This window comes from Canis lupus, chromosome 32, assembly GCF_048164855.1.
Source record: "Canis lupus baileyi chromosome 32, mCanLup2.hap1, whole genome shotgun sequence".
In the NCBI taxonomy this organism is placed as follows: domain Eukaryota; kingdom Metazoa; phylum Chordata; class Mammalia; order Carnivora; family Canidae; genus Canis; species Canis lupus.
In genome coordinates this window covers 26,170,222-26,195,962 of record NC_132869.1, presented here as the reverse complement: position 1 = coordinate 26,195,962, position 25,741 = coordinate 26,170,222, and the positions used below count along the sequence as shown (strand labels likewise).

Sequence of the window (25,741 nt, the reverse complement as noted above, 5' to 3'; positions counted from 1 at the left end):
GATGTTGAACCAAGGTCTAAGGGGTACCCCACTGCCCCACACTGCTCTGCTTCCCATGAGCACTTTTTAGTCCACAGGTGGTGCTCTGAGCTCATCAGGGTCAGAGTAACTAATTTCCTCTCTATCTAATGATACTGATTTGGTCAACAGGGCACTGGGAGGCCAAAGAACCAAAAAGGAATGGAGATGGATGGATGGATGGATGGATGAAAACAAATAAAAAATGTAGAAGAAAATGCTCCTTAACAACAGCTCTGGAAAAAATTAAAAAAAAAAAAAAAAAAAACAGCTCTGGTTAAATGGTAGAATTATGGATGGTTTTGATTTCTTCTTGACACACTTTTGTATTTTCCAAATTTTCTTAAAAGAGTGTGCAATTAAGAAATATAAGAAATGTTATATTAAACACAAAGAAATGACATTGATTGGCCTGAGATGGACAGTGTCTACTGTGGTTGACTTCTCAGCATCTATTTCGACTAACTGATCTGAACCAGCTATAATCAATCCCATTCCCCTCACCAGGGGATCCATCCAGGGATGGATTTGGGAATGGGCCTGTGACCCAATCCTGGCCAATGAGATATAAGAAGCCTAACAGAAGGACTCTAAAAAAAGAAACCAGAGACAAGTAGCCTCTTCCTCCAGCCACCATCATATTTTTAGATGATGCCATAAGCCTGACACAAAGGAGGAAAGAACCAATGGAAACTCTGAGTAGGATTCAGAGGACTGGAGCTTGGATGTGCCCTGGCGAGAGCCCACCTACCCCAATACTTACCCCACATGAGACAAATTTCCTCTTTGAGTTGGCTTTTCTGTTCCTTACAACCAAAAGCAATCAAATTTATATCATTTTTGAAACTCATGTATTAGGAGTGGAGTGTCCTACATAATAAGAAAAATCACTTAAAAGTCTCTATATCATACGTGGAAGAATGGAATCATTTGGTCTCCTGAGCATCCGTACTTAACAACCTCTAGCAGTTCACTCTATACTTCACTACAGAATTACGTATATGTACCTTTAACATTACGTGAAGATATGGAGAAACATTTCCATCGAAAACAGTAATGCTAGAAATTCTTCCAAAAGGCTTTATTACATTCATGTCAATGCTTCCAACTGCACCGTCTCACATGCTACAAAAGGAGTACAAACAAAACCAAAAACAGCAATCCTCAAATGACTCACATCTCTGATGTAGTTCATCTCTTCTTTCAGCTGGTTGGTGGACCACCCATATACCACCATTTCTTTCTGCTCGTTTGGATCTGATCTCCGCACCACGCCATAGACAACACCCTGAGGAAGTTTCCTGGTTGGTTCTCCATTGCTTAGTTCAGGGAGCTTCAAGAAGGTAGAAAAGAGAAAAGAATAATGACTGTTTAGGCCTGGTAGAAACAGTTGCGATAATGGGTACATTGTATGTGGCAGTTTGGGCTGTGCCGGCACTAAGGAGCCCAGCGGAAATCCAGCCCGGTCACTTTCCTCCTGCCTGCACCTGGAACGGGTCATGCCAGCCTCTACCCTGGAGGAAGGCCATCTTTCTCAAATTTCTATCAAAGCACTGTCCATCTACCTAAGAGTGCATCTGCAGGGCCCTACCAGCCCAGAGGAGCGCCTTTCATTCTCACGGAGGTGCCAGGTTGACCTTTGTTGCCCCTCACGACAAGAGCAAGAGTCGGCACTTTCACAGTCCAGGTGTCCTAATAATGCTGCTTCTCCCCTGAAAAGCAGTTCCTCTGTATGCCTTCAACCTCATCATTAAATACATCACTTGAAATGCATGAGGTTGAGATACTGGGGGAAGAATGTTGGCTGTCCACTGGCAGCCAAATTGTCCCCTGAGGTTAAGACCCACCCTGGAGCCAGCTCAGAGAAAAGGCCGGGGGGTGGGGGGGCCGGGGGTGGAGGAGTACACAACCTGTTATGACCATTCATGAAATATTTCTGAAAAGCCAGGCAGAGCCAGCGGGACTTCAGCCAAAAGAACTTTCTTGCACTTTAATCCCTTCACCCAGAGATTTAATACCCTTGGGAAAGGATAACACGTTCAAGTCCTAACACACTTTTCTAGAATGAAGGCTCAAGAAGCTAGAGAAAAGAAAATTAGGATTTGTTCAGCTTCTACTATAAGCCAGATAGGTTCCTTAGTACGTTTAATCTTTACAACCATTCTGTGACATAGCAATTGTCCTCTTCACTTAATAGCTGAGAAAACCAAAGTTCAGAGAGGTTAAATAACTTGCTTATAGCCACACATCTAGGTTCAAGGACAATTCTGTCCTTCCGACACTAAGTATACTTCCCCACACCATGGGCTTTGTTAGGTCCAGGATGACAGAGAAAGAGTCCCCATGACAGAGAAGGGCAAGACAAAATCAGGGACTGAGGCTTCACAGACAAACCAGCCTACACCAGTCTCCCCTGGGGCTAACCCTGACCATGACAATCACAGTACAGAAGCCTGAATTCCATATGGCAAGCCTGCTCTCCCACTATCTTTTAAGATTTTATATACTTACAGAGACAGAGAGAGACAAACAAACAAACAAAAAAAAAAAAAAACAAGCAGGGGTAGGGACAGAAGGAGAGAGAGACAGTAAGCAGATTCTGTGCTATGAGAATCCCAACTCAGGGCTCGACCCTAAGATCATGACAGGAGCCAAAATCAAGGGTGGGACACTTAACCAACTGAGCCACTCGGGTGTCCTACTCACTAATTTTTTACACCACCTTTGCATCAATTCCTTCCATGGACTCACAAAATATTTTTGACATATAAGACTGTAATTTACATTTTAAAATCATTCATTTGCTGCAGAATATAACTTTACATTCCCATTCATTTAAAGTTGTCAAAGAAAAGTCTAGAAAGATACATGGTAAATTATTAATAGTAATGACCTCTAAGGAGGGGACAGCATGGTAGAGCTGGGGTACTGGGTATCAGGATGACTTTCAATTCTTTCTTTATACCTTTTTGTACTGTTTGCCTGTCAACGATGGGAAGCTTTAAAAAAAATTAGGAAACAAAACACTCATTGCTTCCCACCCTTCTGTACATATTTGGGAAGAGATGAACTATGGTATTTGCTTCCAGAAAATGATTCTGCTTGAGTCCTTTGTGCTTGGATCCCACTGGCACTAATCCAACTCTTGGAATTTGTACATAAATTTAGGTGAAGAGACTGTTCAGTTGCTCTTGGTGGAATGACAAGCTAGGATTCCAGACCCCTGGTTTCCCATACAAATAATTAGGAAAAGGAAAAGCTCTCATGAAACTCCCCAAATACCAGGCAACAAAAGCATGCTCTTTTAATCAGACTCCACCCAGTTCCTGAAAAACAAGCTGATGAGGATGGGAAGGCTTAGTGAAATGCATTTCTGCAAAGCAAAGGCTTTCCCAGACGGGACTGGTTTTCAGGAAAACGCTCAGGTGGCTGCACACAGACAACTCTGCCTCCCTGCCTGTGGATGGACAAAATGTCACAGACAATACGAGGTCTGTGAAGCACGGCTCCAGAGGTGGTAGATCTAATCATTACACACATGGAAAGAAAGATATCGAAGATCTGTTAAGAGAAAAACAGTAATTTCTATATTTTTGGTTTTGTTTTAAAAATGTTTATGTGCATAAAACATCTAGAAGGGTGGAATCCAAATTTTTAATGCCAGTGGCCTCAGGCAAAATAGGATTTCATTTTTTAATTTATGCTTCTTTTTGTCTGATTTTTTTAAGACTTTATTTATTCATGAGAGACACAGAGACACAGGCAGAGGGATAAGTGGGCTCCATATGCGGGCAGCCTGATGTGGGACTTGATCCCAGGACCCAAGGATCATGACCTGAGCCAAAGGCAAACGCTCACCCCTGAGCCACCCAGGCATCCCTACCTATGTCTGATTTTTAGCCAAAGAAAAGGGGTGGGGGTGCATTATTTTTGAATGAATAACATTCATTCAATTTTCAAAAAACAAAAAAGAAAAGATTATTACAAAGTCAGGAACTAAATAAAAGAGTCCAGACAAGGGCTGAGCACAGGACTCTGCTCAGGAGCAGGGCCACTCTCACTGGCCACTCCACACAGCGAGGGTTCCCGAGGCCGTGACCAGCTGCTGCACTGTGATAGGCAAACAGAAGGGAGGTTTATGAATAAAGCACAGGGAACAAATATTTGTTGTCTGTTTTATTACACAGTATTTTCTTTATCCTCACAATAACCCTGTCATATAAATATTATTAGTTCTTCCAAGGTGGCCACAGCATTCAAGTGCCTGAGTACATCTTCCCAAATCTAAGCTCTTGCCTTTGACCACAAAGCTTTCAAAACAGCTAAGAGTCGGGGTGAAATGGAATCTCACATCTCCATGTGGCAGCAGCCCAGACCTCAGCGGCAGGGAAGCCAAGAGCCTGGGCCCCTGGTCTGGTTGGGGCCACTGGGGAGAGGCAGGCTCAGCACAGGGAGGCCTCCTGGGCTCCATCTCCCCCTCTGCCCCCACCCCGTCCTTTCTGCTCCTTTATCAGTCAACTCCCTCCTTGTCACAGGATGTGACACGGGCTATTCCCTCTGTGTCCAGTGCCCACTGCTGGGCTGAAATGTCTCTCCCTCAAGGACATCTTCACTGACCTTTCAGACTGGTTAGGTCTCTACACCTTCAGCACAACCACAACACGGTGACTATTAGTATCATCACATATGTAAGGGCTGCTCACCTAGCCACTGGGCCACGTTGATCTTCTTTACCATCATAAGCCCTGACATCTATCAGTGACTGAATCAGTCAATGAATTTCTCAATAAGTATTTGCTGAAGAGGGAGTTGGAAGAAATTCTGGGGAGTTTTCCAGATTATGTAAATATGGTCCAACTGAAGGGAACATCCTCTGTGGAAAGATGTTAGACCAAGGGACAGGGAGCTGATGTCTACCCCAGTCATAAACTCTCTATCCAGCAGAGTTGCAAAGGAACCCAAGAAGGCTATCACTCTGATAAAATGTATGTTTTTGATGAAAACCTAGAGAACTCAGGAAAAAAATGAAAAGAGCCAACATGTTTGGCACTGTGTCTGCGGCTGAATTTTTCTCCTCTCAGGTCCTTTAAGGTATCTCCCTATAAGATAAATATTAGTTTCTGAAGCATGATAACAGCATTGTGATTGTATGAGAGATAGTCTTTATCTTTCAGAGAAACATGCTTAAATATTTATGATATCTGGGATACCGGGTGGAGGAAGCGGATGGGAGTGCAGACAAGCAAGACTGAGCTTGGGTTGAGGGCTTTGGGGCTGGGTGAAGGGTCAGTAATTCATCACACCGTTCAGTCTCCTTTTGTGTATGTTTGAAATTCTCCGCAGTCAAAAGTTGTGGGGTTTGGTTTGTTTTTTTTTTTTTTTTAAACTTCTTCATAATGCTGCTTGGTTGGTATTAAAATATCAAATTCTTTAAAACATACTAAGCCTATTAAAAAGCCTCCTGGGTATGAAATAATACTAGGCAAAACTGCCTGGAAAACCAAAGCCCTACCAAATGTAGGAAATGAAAAAAAAGTCAGTGTCAAAGAAGGGAAAAAAGTAACAGCCAACTGAAATGCACCCCGTGAATTGCAATGTAATTAACAATAGACATAATCAGAGAAATATACAGAGAATCTTTCATTTAAACTGTTCCCTGGGATATACTCATGGCTGAAAATTTACTTACAGACTCATGCTCTGGCTGTTTTCCCCAAAGATGTATGTAGTGCAAATTGCCTTAGAAAGAAGGAGAAAGGGATCCCTGGGTGGCTTGGAGATATAGCGCCTGCCTTTGGCCCAGGGCGCCGTCCTGGGGTCCCGGAATCGAGTCCCGCGTCGGGCTCCGGCATGGAGCCTGCTTCTCCCTCTGCCTGTGTCTCTGCCTCTCTCTCTCTCTCTCTCTCTGTGTGTGTGTGTGTGTGTGTGTGTGTGTGTGTGTGTGTGTGAATAAATAAATAAATCTTTAAAAAAAAATAGAAGAGAAAGTACAGGAAAGTAACTCCACCTAAATTCCTGCCGCAAGGACTTTATGGCTGCTGGAGAGCTGGGGTCAGTGAGGCCAGTAATAGGTGATCATATTTCCCAAACCCTAAGAATATATGATCTTACATAAGATATGCTCCATAACGCAGGGGCTGGATCTGCTGTACTGTTTTAACCCTAACTCTCAGCACAAAGAGATGCACAATCAATATGTTTGGAAGGAAGGAAGGAAGGCAGGCAAGCAGAATATTTGGAATTGGGTCTATGCCAGAGATTTGGAGCATCTAATCATCCAAAACAGTGTTCTGTGCAAAAGAAGAAAATCCTTTGGTCAAGAAGAGTTCTCAGGGAGGGGGTGCCTGGGTGGCTCAGTTGGTTAGGCGTCTGCTCAGGTCATGATCTCAGGGTCTTGGGATCAAGCCTCAAACTGAGCTCCACGCTCAAAAGGGAGTCTGCTTCTTCCCTGCTCCTCCCCCTGCTCGTGATTGCTCTAGCACTCTCCCCAACCCCCTCAAATAAATAATAAAATCTTTTTTAAAAAATTAGAAGAGTTCTCAGGGAAGAAATAACAGCAGACACACGGTGATAGCCTACTACTGCCAGCCCCTGGCCCCAGAGGCCAGGACAGGCAGCCAGTCACATGTCCAGTCTGCTGATATGACTTAGATGGACCATTACCTGAACTAAATGACATGCAAACTAGAAACCAAGTTGTTTCCAAAACTTCTTGCTTTGAACCTCTTCTTCCAGCCAGAGGGCAGCAGCTGACACAGGGACAGCTGAGCGCTGAAACAAGGGCGTCTTACCCATCTTGCCCGCTGAGGACAGCACTTTCAGGAACGTGCTCTGACCCGTCTGCCCTGTGTGTCAATCCCAGCAAATTAGGAGTCCCCGGTCATGACTCACACCTGACATTGTTTTGTCTCCCTGTGACGAAAATGAATAATGAACCCTGCAGCCATCCTGAGCAGCCTTCCCACAGCCTGGGAGAGAAATAGGGAAGGGAGAGACAGACCAGTTTCCTCAAAGAAATGGATACCTTTGGCTCATTAAAGTATTTGTTATTTCTGAGGAGCTCACAGACTCAAGACACCATTTTATATAAAATAATAAACTCATGCTTGGACAAAGACCAATCATTTTTAATGCTTAAAGAGAAGGAAAAGAAAAACTTCTAGCCAAGTAGAAAGCCCAAAGAGAGAGTAGTTCTAATAACAGTATCCTGGTAGGAGGTAATTTCTTAAAGATATTACCTTCTAGATTCTAAGCTGACAACAGCTGGTTAGGCCCAACAACTCCAGAGGAAAAAAAAAAAGAAGAATATCTGGAAGGCAAAATCAGGAACTTCTTTGCTGGAACCCAGTCATACAGTACACACATTAGGTAACCTTGATTGATAAAATATAAATATCCTGACAGACCTTCCCAGATAAGAGAAAGTATGAGAGTTTACATTCCCATGGCAACATGGCCATGGCACAGACCCAAGTTGGAACTGCAAATCCATGGTGTACTAGCTGCGTGGCCCTGTGCCAGTTATTTACTGCACTCAGGTTCAAGGGTCCTGTCCTGATCAAGGACAAGGGGTATATTACCACCCACTGCAAAGGGTTGTTCTAGAAATACACAGAATAATATACATAAAACCCCGGGTACGCTGCTGGGCATTACTAGTAGATGTTGACAGATTCTATTATTATTAGCGGGATCTTTACATTTCTGAGTATCTGGGATCCTGCTAAAGTCTATGTTGTTTGTCTGAATGCTTCTGTCTGTCTACCTCTCTCTTCCTGGTGCTGTTTGCACCACAACCATCAAATGTGCCGTGACAGTGAGATATCCACCCTTCGACTGGCCTCTTCACAGGGCAACAATCATAATCCCAGGAGATCAGAAAAATGGAAAAGAGCTGGGTAGTCCAGTGGGTTTGTAAATGGTACCCCAGCACTCCTCAGTGTCTGACAAGGCTGAGGCTGGGGCAGGGGGTAGAGGGTATAGGATGGGTGGAACAGCCGGCACAGCCCTGGTCTTGCCTGAAACCACAGCTACTAGGCTTTCCCTCTTGTACCAATGGACTTCCATATATATATATATATATATATATATATATATATATATATATATTCAGTTGAATAAGGAGTTCCATAGCTAAAGAAACTTGGAAAAACACTGGTTCCAGGCTAATATCTACAGTTGCTAGAAGAGAAAACTGAGGCCTAGAGATGACTTGCCTGGCCCAAACACCACAGTGGGCAGTAGGGAACCAGAACTAGGACACGGGCCTCTTCCCATCCTCCTGGGCCTGCTATCTCTGAGAGGCACACGGAGTCCTGCACACCATCAGGACAGCCCCAGCGCCGATGTGAATCCTGGCAGCACACTCCCTCACCTGGCAACAGCCCGGGCTGTTGTATAAACAGTCACCCCAAGGACGAGGACTCAGCACGCTTACTCATCTGGGGCTTTTAAGGGAAAGGGGACTGTAAAACTGAACGGCAAGACTTTTCTCCTTTGAAACATTATACTGGGCTATGAAAGCTCCCAATGTTTCATACATACACATATACCTGCTCTCCCTCACTAGAGTTCTTTAAAAACACAGGTCGCTAAAGGACACCTACAATGGTAGGATGTTACCAGCTACCGGAAATATCATCTGCTTCAAATTACTCTGTTGCTTTGCAAAAGACTTCACCATCCCGCAGACTCAGAATCAGCAGAGCTCAGGCTGTGCTCACTAAAACTCAAGTATGCAGTGAGACCTCGATTTAGCTGATAAATCCATAATAGCTGGTGTTGTCTCTTACTGCTATGTGCATGTATCTAAGAATATACCACATACAGATTTACATAGGAATATGGGTACATACATTCATGGCATTCTTTGAAAATGATGGGGGTTAATTTCAACATTATCTACACCAACTATCAATTCCTCAGTATGAAATGTGTATCCACAAACTAAGAGCATTTCTTCTCTCATATTCTTAATGGTTTTTAACACATAAATAAAGTCCAATGGCTAATTTATCTGAGTAGTTAATATAATTAAGTTAACATTCTACCAAAAAAAAAATTGTTTGGGGCTGAACTGTGTCCTGCAAAAAAGAGAAATGTTGGAGTCCTAACCCCTAGTAGCTCCAAATTTGACCTTATTTGGAGAGAGGGCAAATTAAAATGAAGCCATTAGAGTGAGCCCTGATCCAGCACAATGGGCATCCTCATAAAAAGGAGAAAATTTGGATACACACACACACACATACACACACACACACACACACATCAGGAGAATACCACGTGAAGACTTGGGTTAGGCAGCCATAGCCAGGGACTGCCATAGCCCCCAGCAGCTGAAAGAGGCAAGGGAAGATTCTTTTAGAGCCTGCAGAGAGGGTATGACCCTGCTGACTGGACCTTGACTCCAGACTTCTAATCTCCAAAACTGTAAGCCAATAAATTTGTTTGTTAAGCCATGCAGTTCATGGTACTTGCTATGGCAGCCCTAAGAAAATAAAAAACAAAACACATAAGGCATTCTTGAAGCACCTCCTATGTGCAAGGCAGGGACCTAAGCTCTGGGAGACAAAATAAAAAGACATCACCTCATTTCAAATGGCTCTGAGGGAAATACCTATGATGAACAAATGTAAGAAAACACTGGTCATCTTTCTCACTGTGAGATGCCTCAGGAGACTCAAACAGAGAGGGATGGCGTCAGAACACTTTCTAAATGTGAATACCTAGGTTCCATTCCAAACTGCAATTCAGCCTAGAACTTTCTGGGTATGTCTGTTCATAAATGATCCAGATTCATTCATATTTTTAAATACCAAAATAATGGTGATGTGCTGATTAGGTATCTATATTCTAAAAACACCCCATGTAGAGAACACTGAACACTGGCATGGCCACCAGTGGGACAGGGCTCAGGATCAGGAGGGCAGAGCTGTAGGTTAAGCGTCTCCCTGCAGAGGCTGGCTCCAAGCTGTGGAAGAACGAGTTCTCTGAGGTAAAGTCTGCAGAGAGAGGAAGCAGCAAGGCCTGAGGACATGGACAGGAGGATGCTCAGATTTACGGAGAAGGACACAAGGACACCAAACAAAGATGCGTGGGCACAGCCCAAGAGGAAAATGCAGGACAGGCAGTTTCAGGAAGGGGGAATAACTCCCAGAGGGTCTGAGGGAAAAAAGCAAAGAAGGGCCACTGTGCTTGGCACTCGAAGGATTGACATTGGCTCTGAGTCGCTGCCTCACTAAGCAACATGGTGAGCATATGCATATATTAGCTCACTTATTCTTTGCAATCAGGCATTACTGTGCTTCCTTTAAAATAAGGAAACTAAGCAGCAGAGAAAGGAAGTATTTGGGAGCTCATCTGTGGCCCACAAAAGCAGTCTTGGGGCAGTCGGGAGCTTCTAGAAGAGAAAGATTAAAGGCAGCAGGCAGGAACAGTCTGCCAGGATCACCTGCTTGAGCATCTGCCTTCAGCTCCAGGGGCCCGGGGATCCAGTCCCACATCGGGTTCCCCCCGAGAAGCCTGCTTCTCCCTCTGCCTATTTCTCTCATGAATAAATAAATTAAATATTTTTTTAAAAAAAGGAATGGTCTGCCATAAGGGCAGGAAGCCTCCCCACATACACCCCAGGAACGCAGGACTCCTGAAAAAGATGCCTCTGTTGTGACTGCCTCCAGAAGTCTCCAAACACACCATTATGAAGGTGGGCAAAATATACCATCCACCACACCCCTCCCCTTCTCCAAGGATTCGGGGAAGAGCACACAGAAGAACGGCCCAAGTGGCAGTGGCATCTGTGTGTGGCCAGCTGTCCTGTGGAATCCCAGGTGCTCAAAGTATGCTAAGCATAATCCATGATGGTGTCAAAGCCCCGGCTTGCCCTCAGTCACCTACAGCTCTAACGGGATCCTGGATTTTGTCCTCAAAGTTTACCTTCATCAGAAGCCACTGAGGCCTTTTACACCTTCCCACTTTGACTGATTGGAGTCAGCTCCAATCACCCCAGCCTTTGCACACCCCTGGCGCAAAGTCATCTCAATAGGGAGGGCCGTCCAGAGTTCTTGGCACCTTGCAGTGTTGTGGCCCACAATGTCCCAGGGAGGGACAGCGATGGTGGAGGCACATCCCATGGCACTTTCAGGACCTCCTTGCTCCTGCCTCACCACTGGCCCGTGACTCAAGCCCAGGCAGCTGGCCAAGACATGGTGGCAAAATCACTCAGAACAGCCTCATAGTAACCACCAGTACCTTCTAGTGCCACCACCACCCAAGGACTTCAGTCCTGGGGAAACAGCTGGCCCCACCTTCCTCCACTCTACCCCAATTCTTCTGCAGTGAGTCACCGACACATCACAGATGGGCACTTAGGCTGCACACCTGGTCCACCCAGCATATGAGGCTACTTGATGCATGCTCTGCCCTCATGGCTCTGCCCTGTGCTCCTCACAGCCCTGGGGTTCTCACGTACCCACAGGAGGTGGCCAGGGAAAACAGGGGGACCCTGGCCCCACACTAGCACCACTTCTACCTGATTTATATATGAGGGCTCATAGTAATATTCTGATTAAAAAAAAAAAAAGCAGATCCTATTGCTTTGAAAGTTTGAAAAGCACTATTTAGGACAAATGGGCAAATCAAAGCACATAACTTGGTTACCAACTCCTGCTTGATGTGGACCACATGCCTTCTTTCCTTGGGAATACTTGATATCTCTTAGCAGTGACATGCCCTCTGGTGCCTCACAGCACCAGAAACCCTTCATGAACATCCATCCAGGCCTGCAGCTTGGGTCTAACTCCAACAGCCCAATCCCCGCACCTCCTCTGCCATGCACACAGGGACAGCTGCCATGGCTCTGGTCTTGTCACTCCCTCCAGCTTGGGCCGCTTCCTCAAAGAGTACTCCTGATTCCTCGTGTGCTAAGCAGCCTGTGAGCCCCTGGACAGCTCAGGTCCAGACAGGGCAGCAGACAGGCCAGGAGGGATACCCCCCAGGAGCGCAGTGGCCCACTCCATCTAGTCAACAACACGTGTCTAGGTGGTTCTGGTTATGAGCTTTTACCCTCAAACTCTTTCTTTAGAGAATGTTCAAAGCTATATGCAGGCTGAGAATACAGCTCAACTACATAACCAAAGTACCATTATCACAAGTAAGAAAAGTAACATTTATTCAATAATATCCAATAAGTGGTTCATACTCAAAACTGTACAACTATCTCAATATGACCTCTACAGGTTTTTTTTGATCCTGGATCTAACCAAGGTTTGCTCCTTATATTTGATATTAACCTCTCCTTAGTCTCCTCTATGCCAATTGTTCTGCACAATGTCCCATATCTGGGGTTTGTTTCCTTACTATTCAGTTTAGTTTAACAAGTTTGGCATGAATATCACATAGGTGATCCTGTGCAGTCCTTGACTGCATCACCTCGGAAGCCCATCCACCAGGCTGCCCAACTATTGGTGAAGCTAGATTGTATCGCTTGGTTGAAACGCTGGCTGCCAGATTGCACCACTGTGCCTTCAAGTCAGAAAGTAACCTGTGAGGTGATACTCTGGGACCACGTGAAAATACTGTTCCACAATAAACTTCCACCAACTAGCTTTGCATCCACTGATGAACTGCCCTTGAGATTACAAAATAGAGATTTTCCAAATTTATCAGCTGAAGTTCTGTAGAAGAACACTCTTTCTAAATCTGATGCTTACTATAAACTCATGAACTCTTTTAATTATTCAATTTGTCAAAACATATTACTGCCATTGCTTTTTGATGTTCACGTTGTTGGCAGTTTTGCCAGTGCAGTGAGACCCCCTTTCAAACTGGCTTCTGGGTCCTTTGCTAGGACCCCACTCATCTGAGTGCCACCTCACTTTCCCGCACGAGACGTCCCAGGCTAGCTCTGTACTTGCCTTGCTCCCACCTGGAATCAGTCATTTTTCTGGATCCTTTGGTGGAACTCAACCTCTCTCTCCTTAAGCAGATAAGCAATTTGACTTTCTCTCAACCTTGCTCTAGTCATAACCTCATTTCCCCTCCTTTACCCTGTCATTCATCATTTGAATTAGTGCTCTGTCCTTGGTAGAAAGTGGGGAGAAGAAGGGAATAAGAGAAGGAGAGAAGAGACAAAGACCAACAGTGAATTTAGGGCCATTATTAACCATTTACCACTCAAAGACGACCTTCTTTTTTTATATATCAGTGGTCAGCTCCATAGCAAAGCTTGTCATTATTTCATGATTCCATTTACAAAACTTCTGTTACCACATATCATACCATTTTACTGTTTGATTTTATGCTTATGCAAAATAAATGCACAAGAAAAATTACTACCTGCCCCTCAGCCCTCTTGTCCCCTTCCCTTGCTTTGTCTTCATCAGCAATTATTACTTCCTAAATTCTATGAGATATGTTTTATTTTTTAATTCTCCCCCACAACTAGGAGATAAGTCCAAAAAGGACAGGCACTTTTTTGTTCCCTGCTTTGTTCAGTACTGTCCTCACAGTGTAGTACACTCTAGCACGCTACACTCACGTGCCCAGTGCCTGAGATATGGAAGGCGTCTCCTAACTATTTGAGAATGAGATAAAGGGCTTGCCCAGGACAAGAGGTCTGGAGTTGAGTAGTGTCCCCTGTGTATCCTTTGGGCCCCTGCTTCAATGTCACCCCCAGCGGTCAGTTCTTCCCTTCCTGGTGTTCCCAGAGCCCTTCTTGTCCTTCTGATCCTAAGGCTTTAACTATCATGTCAGCATTGTTCAGAGGTCTGTCTCACCTGAAGAACTTCGAGCTCCTCCAAGAGAAGGACAAGGTCACACTTACCTTCACGGCCTAGCACTGAGCACAGAGGCTGGCACAAAAATCCCTGCTGACCTCCTCCACCCTCCACCCTCCACCCTAGTGCCCTTGCCTGTCACCCGGGCTACGTGCTGAGCCTGTCCTCTCCGGGTGGCCTACACCGGGAGCTGGGCTTCTACCTCCAGCTGCTGAGAAAGGCTCAGCCGCCGGCAGCTCACAATGGGCCCTTTGACTGGACAGGACTTAGCTTTTTCAGGAAAAACTCGTTCCCTGCCACAGCACCTGTCACGAAGGCCAGCGTCCCTGCGGCTTTGAGGCCACACAGAGCCAGCGTTCACCAGGAAACAAGAGCAGGGGCAGGAGGCCAGCAGGGCCAGCCAGGCAGGGCGGCCTGACTTCTGAGAAGATGGAAGATGGGGTGGCAAGGTCGAGAGGGCCTTTTCATCAGCCGAGTCGCTGACATTCAGACTCTGTGAATAGCCTGGATGGAGGATGGGAGGGGTAAGGGGTTCAAATAAAAGAGTGCAGAGAGGAGAACTTGTCAGAGCTTTGCCTCAGAGGCGGCTTACTTGTTCTTTTCTTTCAAGTTTCTTTTCACCTGGCTCCAAGGCTGGACTCTCGGGGGGTACCGTCAGCCGCAGTCTGCAGACATTTGCCTAGGAGAGACAGGGAAGAGAAGCCAGTGAGGGACCCACATTTAAGGTAGAAAGATCTAGGTGACCCTGTGCTTCTCAGAGCCTGTGTCCCCCACTAAGCAATGAGGTGATCATACTGACCACACGGGAGGTCCAAAGAGAAGACCAGCCTCTGCGTGGCCCAGAACAGGCTCTCACCACCCTGCTGCTCAGAACAAAGACATCACCAAGTCATCTCACAACATTCAACCGTTTCTTTAAATGGCTCAAGTTCCAGAACAGTGTGTACAGAATGATCATATCTCACGTGCTTAGGTCAGAATACGGCTAGGTGGATAGAGGTCAAAATATACACCGTGGTGATCGGACGGTGGAGTCGCTTTCTCGTCAACCATACGCTGAATTTTTCTCAAACAGACATGCGTGTGCATAAGCACAAAGTTTTGTAAAAGTCTACACACTCATGTTCATAGCAGTGCTCTGCACAACAGCCAAAACGTGGAAGCAATACAAATGTCCATCAATGGCTGAATGGATAAATAAAATGTGGTGTCTGCACAGGATGGACTATTGTCCAGACTCAAAAAGGAAGGAAATTCTGACACATGCTGCAACATGGGTGAACCCTGAGGACATTATGTCAAGTGAAAGAAGCCAATCACACAAAGAGAAATGTTGTAGAACTCCACTTCTTAAAAAAAAATTTTTTTTTAAAGATTTTATTTATTTATTCATGAGAAACACACAGAGAGGCAGAGACACAGGTAGAGAAGAAGCAGGCTCCCCACAGGGAGCCCGACGCAGGACTCAATTCCAGGACACCGGGATCACACCCTGAGCCAAAGGCAAACGCTCAACCACTGACTCCACTTCAATGAGGTACCCTAATGTCACAGCCTGGTCCTGCTGTGACCTCCCAGGGAGAAGTGATCAGGCCACCAGAAAAGCCCAAAGAGTGTCCCAGCAGCAGACAGAGTACCCAGCTGCAGCCATGTGGGCTTGCCTCGTGGGCGTGCTGCTTGTCCCTGATATGGACCGCACTGTGTCCCCCTAAAATGCATTATGTTGGAGCCCTAAGCCCCAGCAGCGCCTCTGAATGTGATCTTATTTGGAAACAGAATCTTCAGAGAGGTTAAGTTAAAAATGAGGTAATCAAGGTGGGTCCTAATCTAAAATGAGGGATGTCCTTATAAAAAGGGAACCCTGAAGATAGACACACTATAGGCAGGTCATCACGTGAACATGCTGAAGAGAGAAGGCTGGAATGGATCGTTCTCACACATGCCTCACAAGGAACCAACCCTACCAACACCTTGATTTTGGACTTCTAGCTCCAAAACTATGGGATAATAGAGGTCTGTTGTTTGAGCCACTTGGTCTGGTGGGACTTTTGACAGAAGCCCTAGCAAATTAATATACCTGCAATTTCATCTGCACAGCCACCTCTGAGCAAAACTACCCTGCAGCCCAAACACCCAGAATGGGATGGGATGGCAAAAAACCTTTGAAGTCCAATCTGCCAGCCTATGAAGAGGGTGCAGAGACTGAGGATGGCATCTTCCATGTGCAGGTAAGAGAGCCCATTGGAACATGTGTGGGTACTTCCACATACATTGTCACCTCCCTTTGAGACATCTCGTACTTCCAACTTCCTGATGATGAATTTATGTGTTCCCTCTGAACTCCTACCTAATGGACCCTGGGTTGTCTTCAGAGAAGACAACCCAATTCTCTTTTCTCTACAAAGGCTTCCTTCCTCTGAACCTCTTCTCCTCGAGATTTAAAACCCCAGCTCTTTCAACTAAATACCTGATTTTGCAATCATACTCCATCTTCACTCACCTCTGGGCCAGCCTCATCCCTCAGGGCCCCGGAGCACCACTGCCTCTGATGTGGCCAACTTTGCAACAAACCTTCAAAGCTTACTGCTAGTCATGTTGGCCAAAGACAAACTACCTATTCCAGCTAGGAGGTAGCTCTCATAGCCGACAGGTAATAGCACCAAGGAGAATCCGAGTTCCTCCAGAGAAAGGCAAACCTCTGACCACATGGACTCGCTGAAACCAGCTGGCATTTGCACAAGCATTGGAGTGCAATCCAAGTCTGTGACGTTCAGTAATCTTCTGTATAGGCTGATCTAATCCATAGCATAATTTTGCAGAGAAAAGGAAGTGCTTTTCTCCTACACCCCATCCCATACACACACGTGTACCTACACATGGGTAAATAGATGCACACACTTGCACAAGTGTACAAGTGGTCTGGCGGGACTTTTGACAGAAACTCTAGCAAATTAATATACCTGCAACTTACTACTTTCCATGATAATATCAATTTGATCAACAGATCTATTGTAAGTGATACTTTTTGTAGGGTGATTAGTCTAGAAGGGTAATCCTTAATAGCAGTAATTTTCAGAATAAACTAAGGACTGAAGAGGAGACAAGGCCCAGAAGGCACCCCATTGGTCCAATCCCTCAAAAGTACAATATTCCCCTCCCTTACTTGAGACAATTCTTTATCTGTCCACCCAGTACTTTGATATTCCTCAACAGGCTTCCTGCAGCACTCAACAATGAGCCAAGTATACCCTGGGGTATGACAAAGCCACAGGATAAACAGAAAATATTTCCCTAAACCACCAGTTTTACCTGGTGTTAGATAATTAACATAAAATGAACCTGTAAAATAACACATTTGCCTTCAAAGCTATCTGGCAATTGCAGCGGGTTCTTGAGGCCACACCCAGGCCCCTGTGGTAAATGTTCTCTCATGTCATTAGAGGTGCTTTAAGGATGGGCTACACATGGGGCCAGCATCCTCTCATCAGTGCTGGCCCTCTGATAGATGAACCACACAGACACAGTTTAAATCCAGCATTGAAGAGGATCAGATGCCTTCCTAAAAGGATGGCCAAATGTGTTGTCATGTGAAAAAAAGAAAGTTGCAAGAAAAAAATGTTAATAATAATCCCATTTTTGTTTTTTAAATATACTCTAATAATCTGCATAGGTTTATGGGGAAAAAAATGTCTTTAAGGAAACATACCAGCTGGTGGTGGTGATGATTATCTCTGTATAGTGGGATTCTCACATTGTTTCCAACTGTTTCAAGTATGTGTAAATTTTTTAATTAAAGATAATAGCAGTAAAAGAAATAATAAAGATTGAGAGAGACTGTATCGAAAAGAGAGAGCAACAGATCAAGCTTTCCTAGGTCCATAGGGCCGCTTCAGGAGCAGCAAAGAGAACAACCCAGAGGTCTAGAAAACACTCTGAATTCCTCAACAGAAGCACAGAGTAACCCCTGAAGGTACCCACTTAGGTGGACATGGTAAAGTTAAACTCCTTTTATTCATTCACTTTCAGGAAATCTTCCCGTGGGAAAATTTCCCACTGAGTAAGATCAAGGCAGCATTGTTTATCTCTCTGAGCATTTTATGATACTGGTCTCCATGGTTTCCTTAAACTCGGATAATAATACCCAGAGCAGCCTAAGCTGGGCAATACTTGAGGAAGGTAGAGTATTTTATTCCCAGGGACTCCTGCAGCAGTTGGGTCAGCCTTATATTCTGAACAATGAGAAGAACTGAATCTTACTTTCCCTGAACACCACAGCTACTGGGTTAGCTGTCCCTACATGCAAGGGTCCCTTCCAGTGGATCAAAAGCAGGAAGGTGGACTCAGTGTATGTCATCATTAGGTTACAGAGCATCTACTACTTAAATAAAATAAGTAAAAAATAAAAAAATAAAATAAAATACCTTTAAGGACAATGAGAGTACCAAGATGAAAAAGAAACAGCCATGTTGCCAAGAGCTCAGAACCCAAAAATATACCCAATCAAGGCAAATAAGAACACTTAGCATAACCAATATAAGGTCCTGAGAGGCAGCGTAGCTCAGTGATTAAGGCATGGTGGAACCACACTTCCTTTATAAAGGAGTAGGAATATGAAAGGAACAATAGTCTTAACTGGGGGGGGGGGGGGCATATATCAAAGGCTCCTAGAGATGACATTTGAGCTGGGTATAGAAGGACAAAAAGGACCTTGTGGTTCACTAAGGTTTGGAGAATCCATCATCACAATACAGCACACAACTACCAGGCAAGGCATTTGCTCCAGGCTGGCCAAAGGCACAGATGCGAGAATGTTCTGAGAACTGTAAGTGAGCCTGCAGCCTACACTAGAGTGGGAGAAGAAAACAAATGGGTAGGGGCCAAACTCTAACAAGCTACAAATGCCTGATGGAGAAGCAAGGTCTCTAGTGGAAGACAATCAGGAGTCATTCAGCTCTTGGGAGGAAGGGACTAACACTCAAATCTGAGTTCAGTGATTCAACAGCAATTATTGAGTACCTCCTATTACATTCCACACATTACAACACGGATGGAAGGGGGGAAAATAGGGAAGAGATGAAGCAAACTTTGTACTTTAATTGCTTTCGTTGCCCTTCCAGGGCTTAGCATAGTATCAACACGTAACAGGCACTTGCTTGCTCAGTAAATTAAATGTCAGTATGAGTTTCTTTTTAGGTTGAACTAAAATACAGTAAGGTGACTATATCTGAAACTCCCCAGAGAGCCTTCCACTTTTTTCAAACCAACCCCTCTGGGAGAGAGGTCAAGGGAGGGGCAGATAGTATTCAAGCCTCCTCCACGAAAAAATACACAGCCAAGCCCTTGTCTGCAATTCAGGGCACCTAGGAGCTAGGCAGGTCCTCTGGGGCCTTGTTTCTGACCACCTCCCCCTTTGTGGAGGCAGAGGGCTAGATCTCCATCTATGGGGGAATCTGGGGACCCACATACCATCATGCTCTCAGCTTCAGTATATGGGTTCACCCAAGAGAAAACTATCATCAAATAAAAAAAGGGGTGGAGAAGATGACCCAAGGAGGGGGTGGGGTTAGGGGGTTGCTAATCAGTTTACAATGATGTATTTCCCTAAGGAAATTAGCCAAACGCATTTCCATTTCTCTAAGGCCTGGTCCACTTTGTGACTGTGGGTTCCTGCCCAGTTCCACCTAACAACAAGAGGTGTGGTTCATGTGGTTGTGGCTCGGAGCACAGACACCACATTCTACTCAGCACAAGCATAAAGTCTCTGGAATATGTGGGTCAGGCTGTGTGCAACAGGGCATGCCCCATGTAGAGTAGGCCTCTTAGCTCTACTGTTGTCCTGAACTTACAGGACTGGTTATCTGCACCAGAGAGGGGCAAACCTTTTCTGTAAAGGGCCAAATAGTAAATACTTAGGTTTTACAGGCCACTGTAAAAATCATTATCACAGAGGGATACAAAACAAGCCAAGAGGGCCAAATATGGCCCCAAAGACAGTAGCTAATCTACATACTTGGACTCTGTAGGTGGTGTGAAATGTTCTAGAGCCCCTCTTTCCTATGTCAGGACTGACTCCAGACACAACTCATAAATACAAGGACAGTGACCTCTCCTTCCTGTCCTCACTGGCTCATTTCTGTACAAGCACACAATGTGCTCAGGAATGCCAACATGCAGACAGAAAATGCAAATAAATGAATGCACACAAATACCAGTGTGACCTGGAGTGGCAGCCCCCCCCCCACCCACTCTGCCCCCACCACCACCTTGCCATTTCACAAAGCCAAAGGGACCTTCCAGAGCACTGTCCCGGGAGTGTCTGTATTCCCAAGGAAGCTGTAAGAAGACAACAATGATTAAAGAAGTACTTCCTATTCTTGGCTGCACATTAGAATCACCTGGGGAACTTCCTAAAAAACACTGGTGTTATTCTCTACTTTCAGAGGTTCTCATTTAAACTGCCTGGGTGGGGCCTGGGCACAGGTATTTTAAGCTTGTCAGTGATTCTAGGTATAACCAGGGTTGAGAACCACTGACTTAACCAAAGGAATGTAGCTCCAACTTGTGCAACAGGATGAGGCAACTGGACTATTTGGAGGCCTTCCCAGAACTACCAAACTCTTCACCTGGGCCAGCACTCCCATCCATTTGTCACCTGCTTCCTGTCCAAGTGGGCCAAGGGTGATGGGATGGCTTTATCCCAGGCTTCTCTTCCTGGTTTCCTGTTTGCCAATTCGGTGTGAAGTGTGGCCCCTTTAGGACCCCAGTGGCATCCTCCTCTTTTTAAGCACCAATTATGCTGGGCCCTAACCCCTCTCTTCAAATAGTTAATCATAGCTGATGCAAGCAATGACCGGGTGCACTGGCCTCTAGGGAAACAAGGAAGGGGAGAGCTCAGACAGGCTCCTGGAGGAGCAGACCCTTTGTTAAAGAACCATGAGAGAGGCGAGGAACAGCATGGAAACCTTGGAATGGCAAGCAATTCAGAGTATCTTGAAAAAGTGTGGGAGGGGGAAAACGAAGGCGAAGGCCAAATCAGAAAGGTCTGGAAGCTAAAATAAGGATTTTGCACTTGCTGTTGGTAGTAGCAGGGAGGCTCCTTAAGCAGACATCAGCTAACCAGATTTTGTATTTTAGAAAGGGCCTTCTGGTCTCGGAGTACTAAGGAGAATCAGCAGCAGGATGACTGAAATTTAGGAAACCAGCACTCACCTAAAGCTGAACAGAGGGAAATAGCCCACTGGACCGGTTTTAGACTGGGGGAGCTTGCCACAGGCAGCCCTAAGACCAGGACGCTGCCAATTGCTCCAAGTGTTTCAGATGGAAGCTTCTTGACATGGTCTCTGGTTAGTTTGCCCTGGATCCACAGCTCCTGGAGCACAACTAGACAATTTCTGAGGCTGACTTGAAAGGCTTTCCCAAGTGATCAGAAGCTCGGGCGTCTGGGTCTCTCATTCCGGTGTGGGCACTCAGTGCAGACAACTGTGACCTGGACCACGGATGCAGCCCTCTCACAGGCCACTGAAGACATGAAACAGGCCAGGATCCCGCTCCATACCCTCTACAGCACCACCACAGGGTCGCAGTCTTGAGGAAATCAAGTTTCCTTAAGAGTCCCCAGGACCCAGGTCTGTTCATCCCACCTCTGACACACCAAGTTGGGTGCTACTTCCTCCTACCAGGCCCTGAGGTCCCACAACGCCATATCCCTTCCTCAGAGCCCACCTCTAGGGAAGCTGTGCACACACGTGTTTCTGTGAAAAGGAAGTGAGGTAAATACCTGTCTGACCCATTCACTGGCCAGCTAAGGAACACTCTTTATTTTGAGCCAACCAGACCAAAATGGGACCAAGGAGAGTGTGCATTAGCTAGGGAGTGAGGCCTGGCAGGCCAACTGGGTTTTGACAGAGGAAGCCTTTGCCAGAGAGAAAGAAATAGCCCTAAAAGCAGGGTAGGAGACAGTGCTATCCTGTGGCCTTTTTGGGTTGGCTTCTGGTTTGTTTGTTTTTTTTATGAGCCCCTGAGGGGCCATGATACCAGCAATACCAGCCAACAATCTCTTATTATCAGGACAGCGTGGTGCTGGAGGAAACCCCTGACAGATCTAAGTCTCTCACCACCCCAGCTGAGCAACTCAACCAAAAGTACTTGGCTGTGCGAAGCCTTCCCCCTCAACACACACAACCTCTCCACACCACTGACCTTTCATCTCAAAGGCCCATTTCGTGGGATTAACTTGATGTGCAAAATTCCCTTCAAAATCGTGAAGCAATTCAAGTGTTTTTTTAAAAAATGCTTTCCCCCATTCATTAAGGACATCATTCTGTCTGTTGTTATTCTCCAGCCAATCTATCTTCCTGTTGTTGCTACAGATAAAACTATTTTTAGTTTTGCAACTGGCTTGAAGGTAGGTTGTTTTTTTTTTAATTTCACAACCCCTGCTGGTTGGCATCCACAAATGCCTCTTTGCTTATCAGCTGACAGAAATTACTTTCCCACCAATTTTCTTCTTTGGGACATGATTTCGGATAAGAAGGAAGTACAAATTGTAGGTGGCAGCCACGGAACAAGGGATGACCAGTGACAGTCTGGTCTGGCTACACCACCCCGGGTGGCTGACTCAGAAAATTCCCTGCTCAATGTCAGCTGTCACCACCATTTCTAGTTGTCTGAATAGCTGGACCAGCACGGCCTGGTTCTCCCACAGTCCCTAATTTGGTAAGCTCTTTGGATAAAACAGATGCTATTTTGATCACTAGCATGTTCTTGTTCAAGACCATCACCTACGTGTGGTTCTGTGGTTGAAGCATCTGCCTTTGGCTCAGGTTGTGATCCCGGGGTCCTGAGATCGAGCCCTGCAACAGGCTCCCCACAGGGAGCCTGCTTCTCTCTCTGCCTGTGTTTCTGCATCTCTGTGTCTCTCATGAATAAATAAAATATTTTTTAAAAAAATGAAAATAAAACAAGAAAAACACCACTTTAACAACCATCACTTTGTATGATAGTAGTCTGTGACAATAACTGCCTCCATAGGGGCGCCTGGGTGGCTCAGTTTGTGTGTCTGCCTTCCGCCCAGGGCATGATCCCGGGGTCCTGGGATTGAGTCCCCCGTTGGGCTCCCTGCGGGGAGCCTGCTTCTTCCTCTGCCTGTGTCTGCCTCTCTCTGTGCATCTCTCATGAATAAATAATAAAATCTTTAAAAAAAAAAAACTGCCTTCATGGGTACAGTGGACCCCAATGCCCAGCCTTGTATCATCCAGAAGGATATCTATACATGTTGTTTTAAAAAAAATCAGTCAACAGATCACATCTTCCCACCTTGCTCCCCACGCACATCCACACAGACAGGACCTGTGGCATTTGCAAATCATGAGCAGAGGAAATCGTAAAGGGAACCTAGGACTTCTTTCCTGAACAAGTATGCCAGTACCTGTGTGCTCAAAACAGTCTCAGATGGTCTGATTCAGGTCCCTGACCTCTCCAGCCCAAAGTACTTTGGTTGTCCTATTCAAAAGGCAGAGATGCCTGGGTGGCTCAGGGGTTGAGCATCTGCCTTTGGCTCAGGGCATATCCTAGAGTCCCAGGATCGAGTCCCACGTTGGGCTCCCTGCATGGAGCCTGCTTCTCCTCTCTCTGCCTGTGTCTCTGCCTCTCTCATGAATAAATAAATAAAATCTTAAAAATAAAAAAAAAAGCAGAAGGCAAAGCCTTTTCAATAGTCTGTCCACTGTGCCATTTACAACTAAAAAAATACTTGAAAGTAAACATTTGGGAAAAACAATCTACAGAAAGGTAATGTAGTGTACTAGTCACATCGGCATCCACTCGCTCTAGCTGCCCATCTCTGGAGGGAGACTTGACACTTTCATGCAGTCTGGTCCTGCGCATGACCCTATCCAGGCTCAAGGCTGGCTTTTCAGTGACTTCATTCTTTCTCAATCACAACTGTGTTCCAACTGAGCACAATTTCCATAGAAAAAAGGCAAATGCCTATCTTAGAATAAGACAGACTACATATAGTTGGAAACTCGCTTGGCCCTGATGTGGATCTTGCTTTATAAAGCTAATGACTGGGACGCCTGGGTGGCTCAGTGGTTGGGCACCTGCCTTCACCTCAGGTCATAATCCCAGGATCCCTGCTTGGAGCCTGCTTCTCCCTCTGCCTGTGTCTCTGCCTCTCTCTCTGTCTGTGTCTCTCATGAATAAATAAATAAATCTTTAAAAATATATATATAAAGCTAGTGACTGGACAACCAGAGTTCTGTCAACTGTACATGTCTGGCATACACACACGCACACACGCCTGCACCCACTCCCCGCAGAATCCATCGCTTCGCCCACACCCAAGAGTAACGCAATGCCTTTCTTCTAGAGCTGAAGAAAGGCAGCACATAAGGCCACCGCTTGTCACTTGGCTGAGGCATGGAAATACAAACAGGATGTCCACAAGACTAGAAGTCCGGAGTGCCCAAGGGGGTCCTGGCTTGGACTTCAGCACCTGTTTAAGCTAAAACTTGGGGAACATGATTAGAGAAGTCTCAACCACAGAAAAGAGGCACCAAACGATAACTATCACGAATACTTTGAGGAATGGATGAACTAAAAAGCCAGAAGCCAAGGCGCTGGCAGTGTGCTGAGGTGCTAATCCTGGAAGAGAGACCAGAACGGGGATGATGCCACCTGCTTGTGCCTAGCATCCTTCACTGAGCCCCTGGAGAGGTGAGGGAAAACGCAACAAGGGGAACAGCGCCAGAGCGCTTCTAAAGGGCAGCCTCCCTGGACACGGTGCCCAGGGCTTCCAGGGCTACCCCTGCTGCCACCGTGCTGCACTGAGATCAGAATGAAGAAAGCGGTTTGCACGAATCCAAGCCCCACACCACTGGGCTCCTGGACGGGGGCACGGGGGTGGCCAGGTGCTGATCTCTATGTTGTAAGGAGAAGCCTGCACCTTGGCTAAACTCACTCCAGAGTCACTTACTCTATCACCGGTGGGGACGAGTGACCCTTTCTTTTAATCGCTGAAAGGAGGCAAGTTTGGGTGTTAAAGACATTCATTACGTTTGAGTCTCAAGTAGGGGCACTGCAGGAATGCTTCCCCTTTGCTGTTCAAACTCATGCCACCAATAAACGTGGCCTGACAGAGGAGGCAGGAAGGAGAGGAAATTTCTGGGAATTCCACAAAGTCCCCTAAGCCCCACGAGCCCTCGGCTGGACGTTGAGAGAAGGGTCAGGGCCGGCCGGAGCTGGGTCCAGGGTCGGGGGATCGAGGCCGGGCGGGTCCCGCGCGTCCCCAACGCCGGACCCCACCGCGGCCAGGCGGCTCCCGCCCCCGGCTACTCACCCGCCTGCTGGGCGCCCTGGCGCCGCCGCCCGAGAGCAGGGTGACGGTGGACGTGGAGCGCAGCATCCCGCGTCGGCGGCCGGCGGCTGGCGGGCTGCGGCGCTGCTCCGGCGGAAAAAGCCCGCCGAGCCCGCCCTGAGCGCGGGCGGTGCGGCCCACTGCGGGGCGAGGCGGCGAGGAGGGCGCGGGGGGCGAGGCGCGGGACCTTAGCGGCTCGGGCAGCGGCGGGGCCGGCGGGGGGCGGGGCTGGTGGGGGCGGGGCCAGTGGGGCGGGGGCGGGGCCAGCGGGGCGGGGGCGGGGCCAGCGGGGGCGGGGCCAGCGGGGCGGGGTGGGTCTGTAGCCGCTCGGGCTGCGGCGGGGCCCGCGCGGGGGGCGGGGCTGGCGGGGCGGCGGGGGCGGGGCCGGCGCGGGGGGCGGGGCTGGCGGGGCTGGCCGGGGGCGGGGCCGGCGCGGAGGGGCGGGGCGGGGCTGGCCGGGGGCAGGGGCGGGGGCGGGGGCGGGGGCGGGGGCGGGGGCAGGGGCAGGGGCAGGGGCAGGGGCAGGGGCAGGGGCAGGGGCAGGGGCAGGGGCGGGCGCGGAGGGGAGGCGCCGCCGCGCGCCGGCCCGACCCGT

At 47.0% G+C, this 25,741-nt stretch overlaps 1 protein-coding gene across 3 annotated transcripts in view; it reads right to left on the bottom strand.

Annotated features, from left to right (window-relative positions):
- MYZAP (myocardial zonula adherens protein) overlaps positions 1 to 25,340 on the bottom strand; it is an 88,361-nt gene extending 63,021 nt beyond the window's left edge. For all 3 annotated transcript variants that reach the window (XR_012022627.1, XM_072808791.1, XM_072808792.1), the window contains exons 1-3: positions 25,129 to 25,340; positions 14,383 to 14,469; positions 1,196 to 1,351 (exon numbers count right to left, since the gene is read on the bottom strand). Coding sequence is in view for 2 of the 3 variants with exons in the window: in XM_072808791.1 (XP_072664892.1) it covers positions 1,196 to 1,351; positions 14,383 to 14,469; positions 25,129 to 25,194 (309 nt within the window). In the remaining variant the exon portion in view is untranslated. The remainder of the gene's footprint in view (positions 1 to 1,195; positions 1,352 to 14,382; positions 14,470 to 25,128) is intronic.
- Between the last annotated feature and the right edge of the window lie 401 nt (positions 25,341 to 25,741).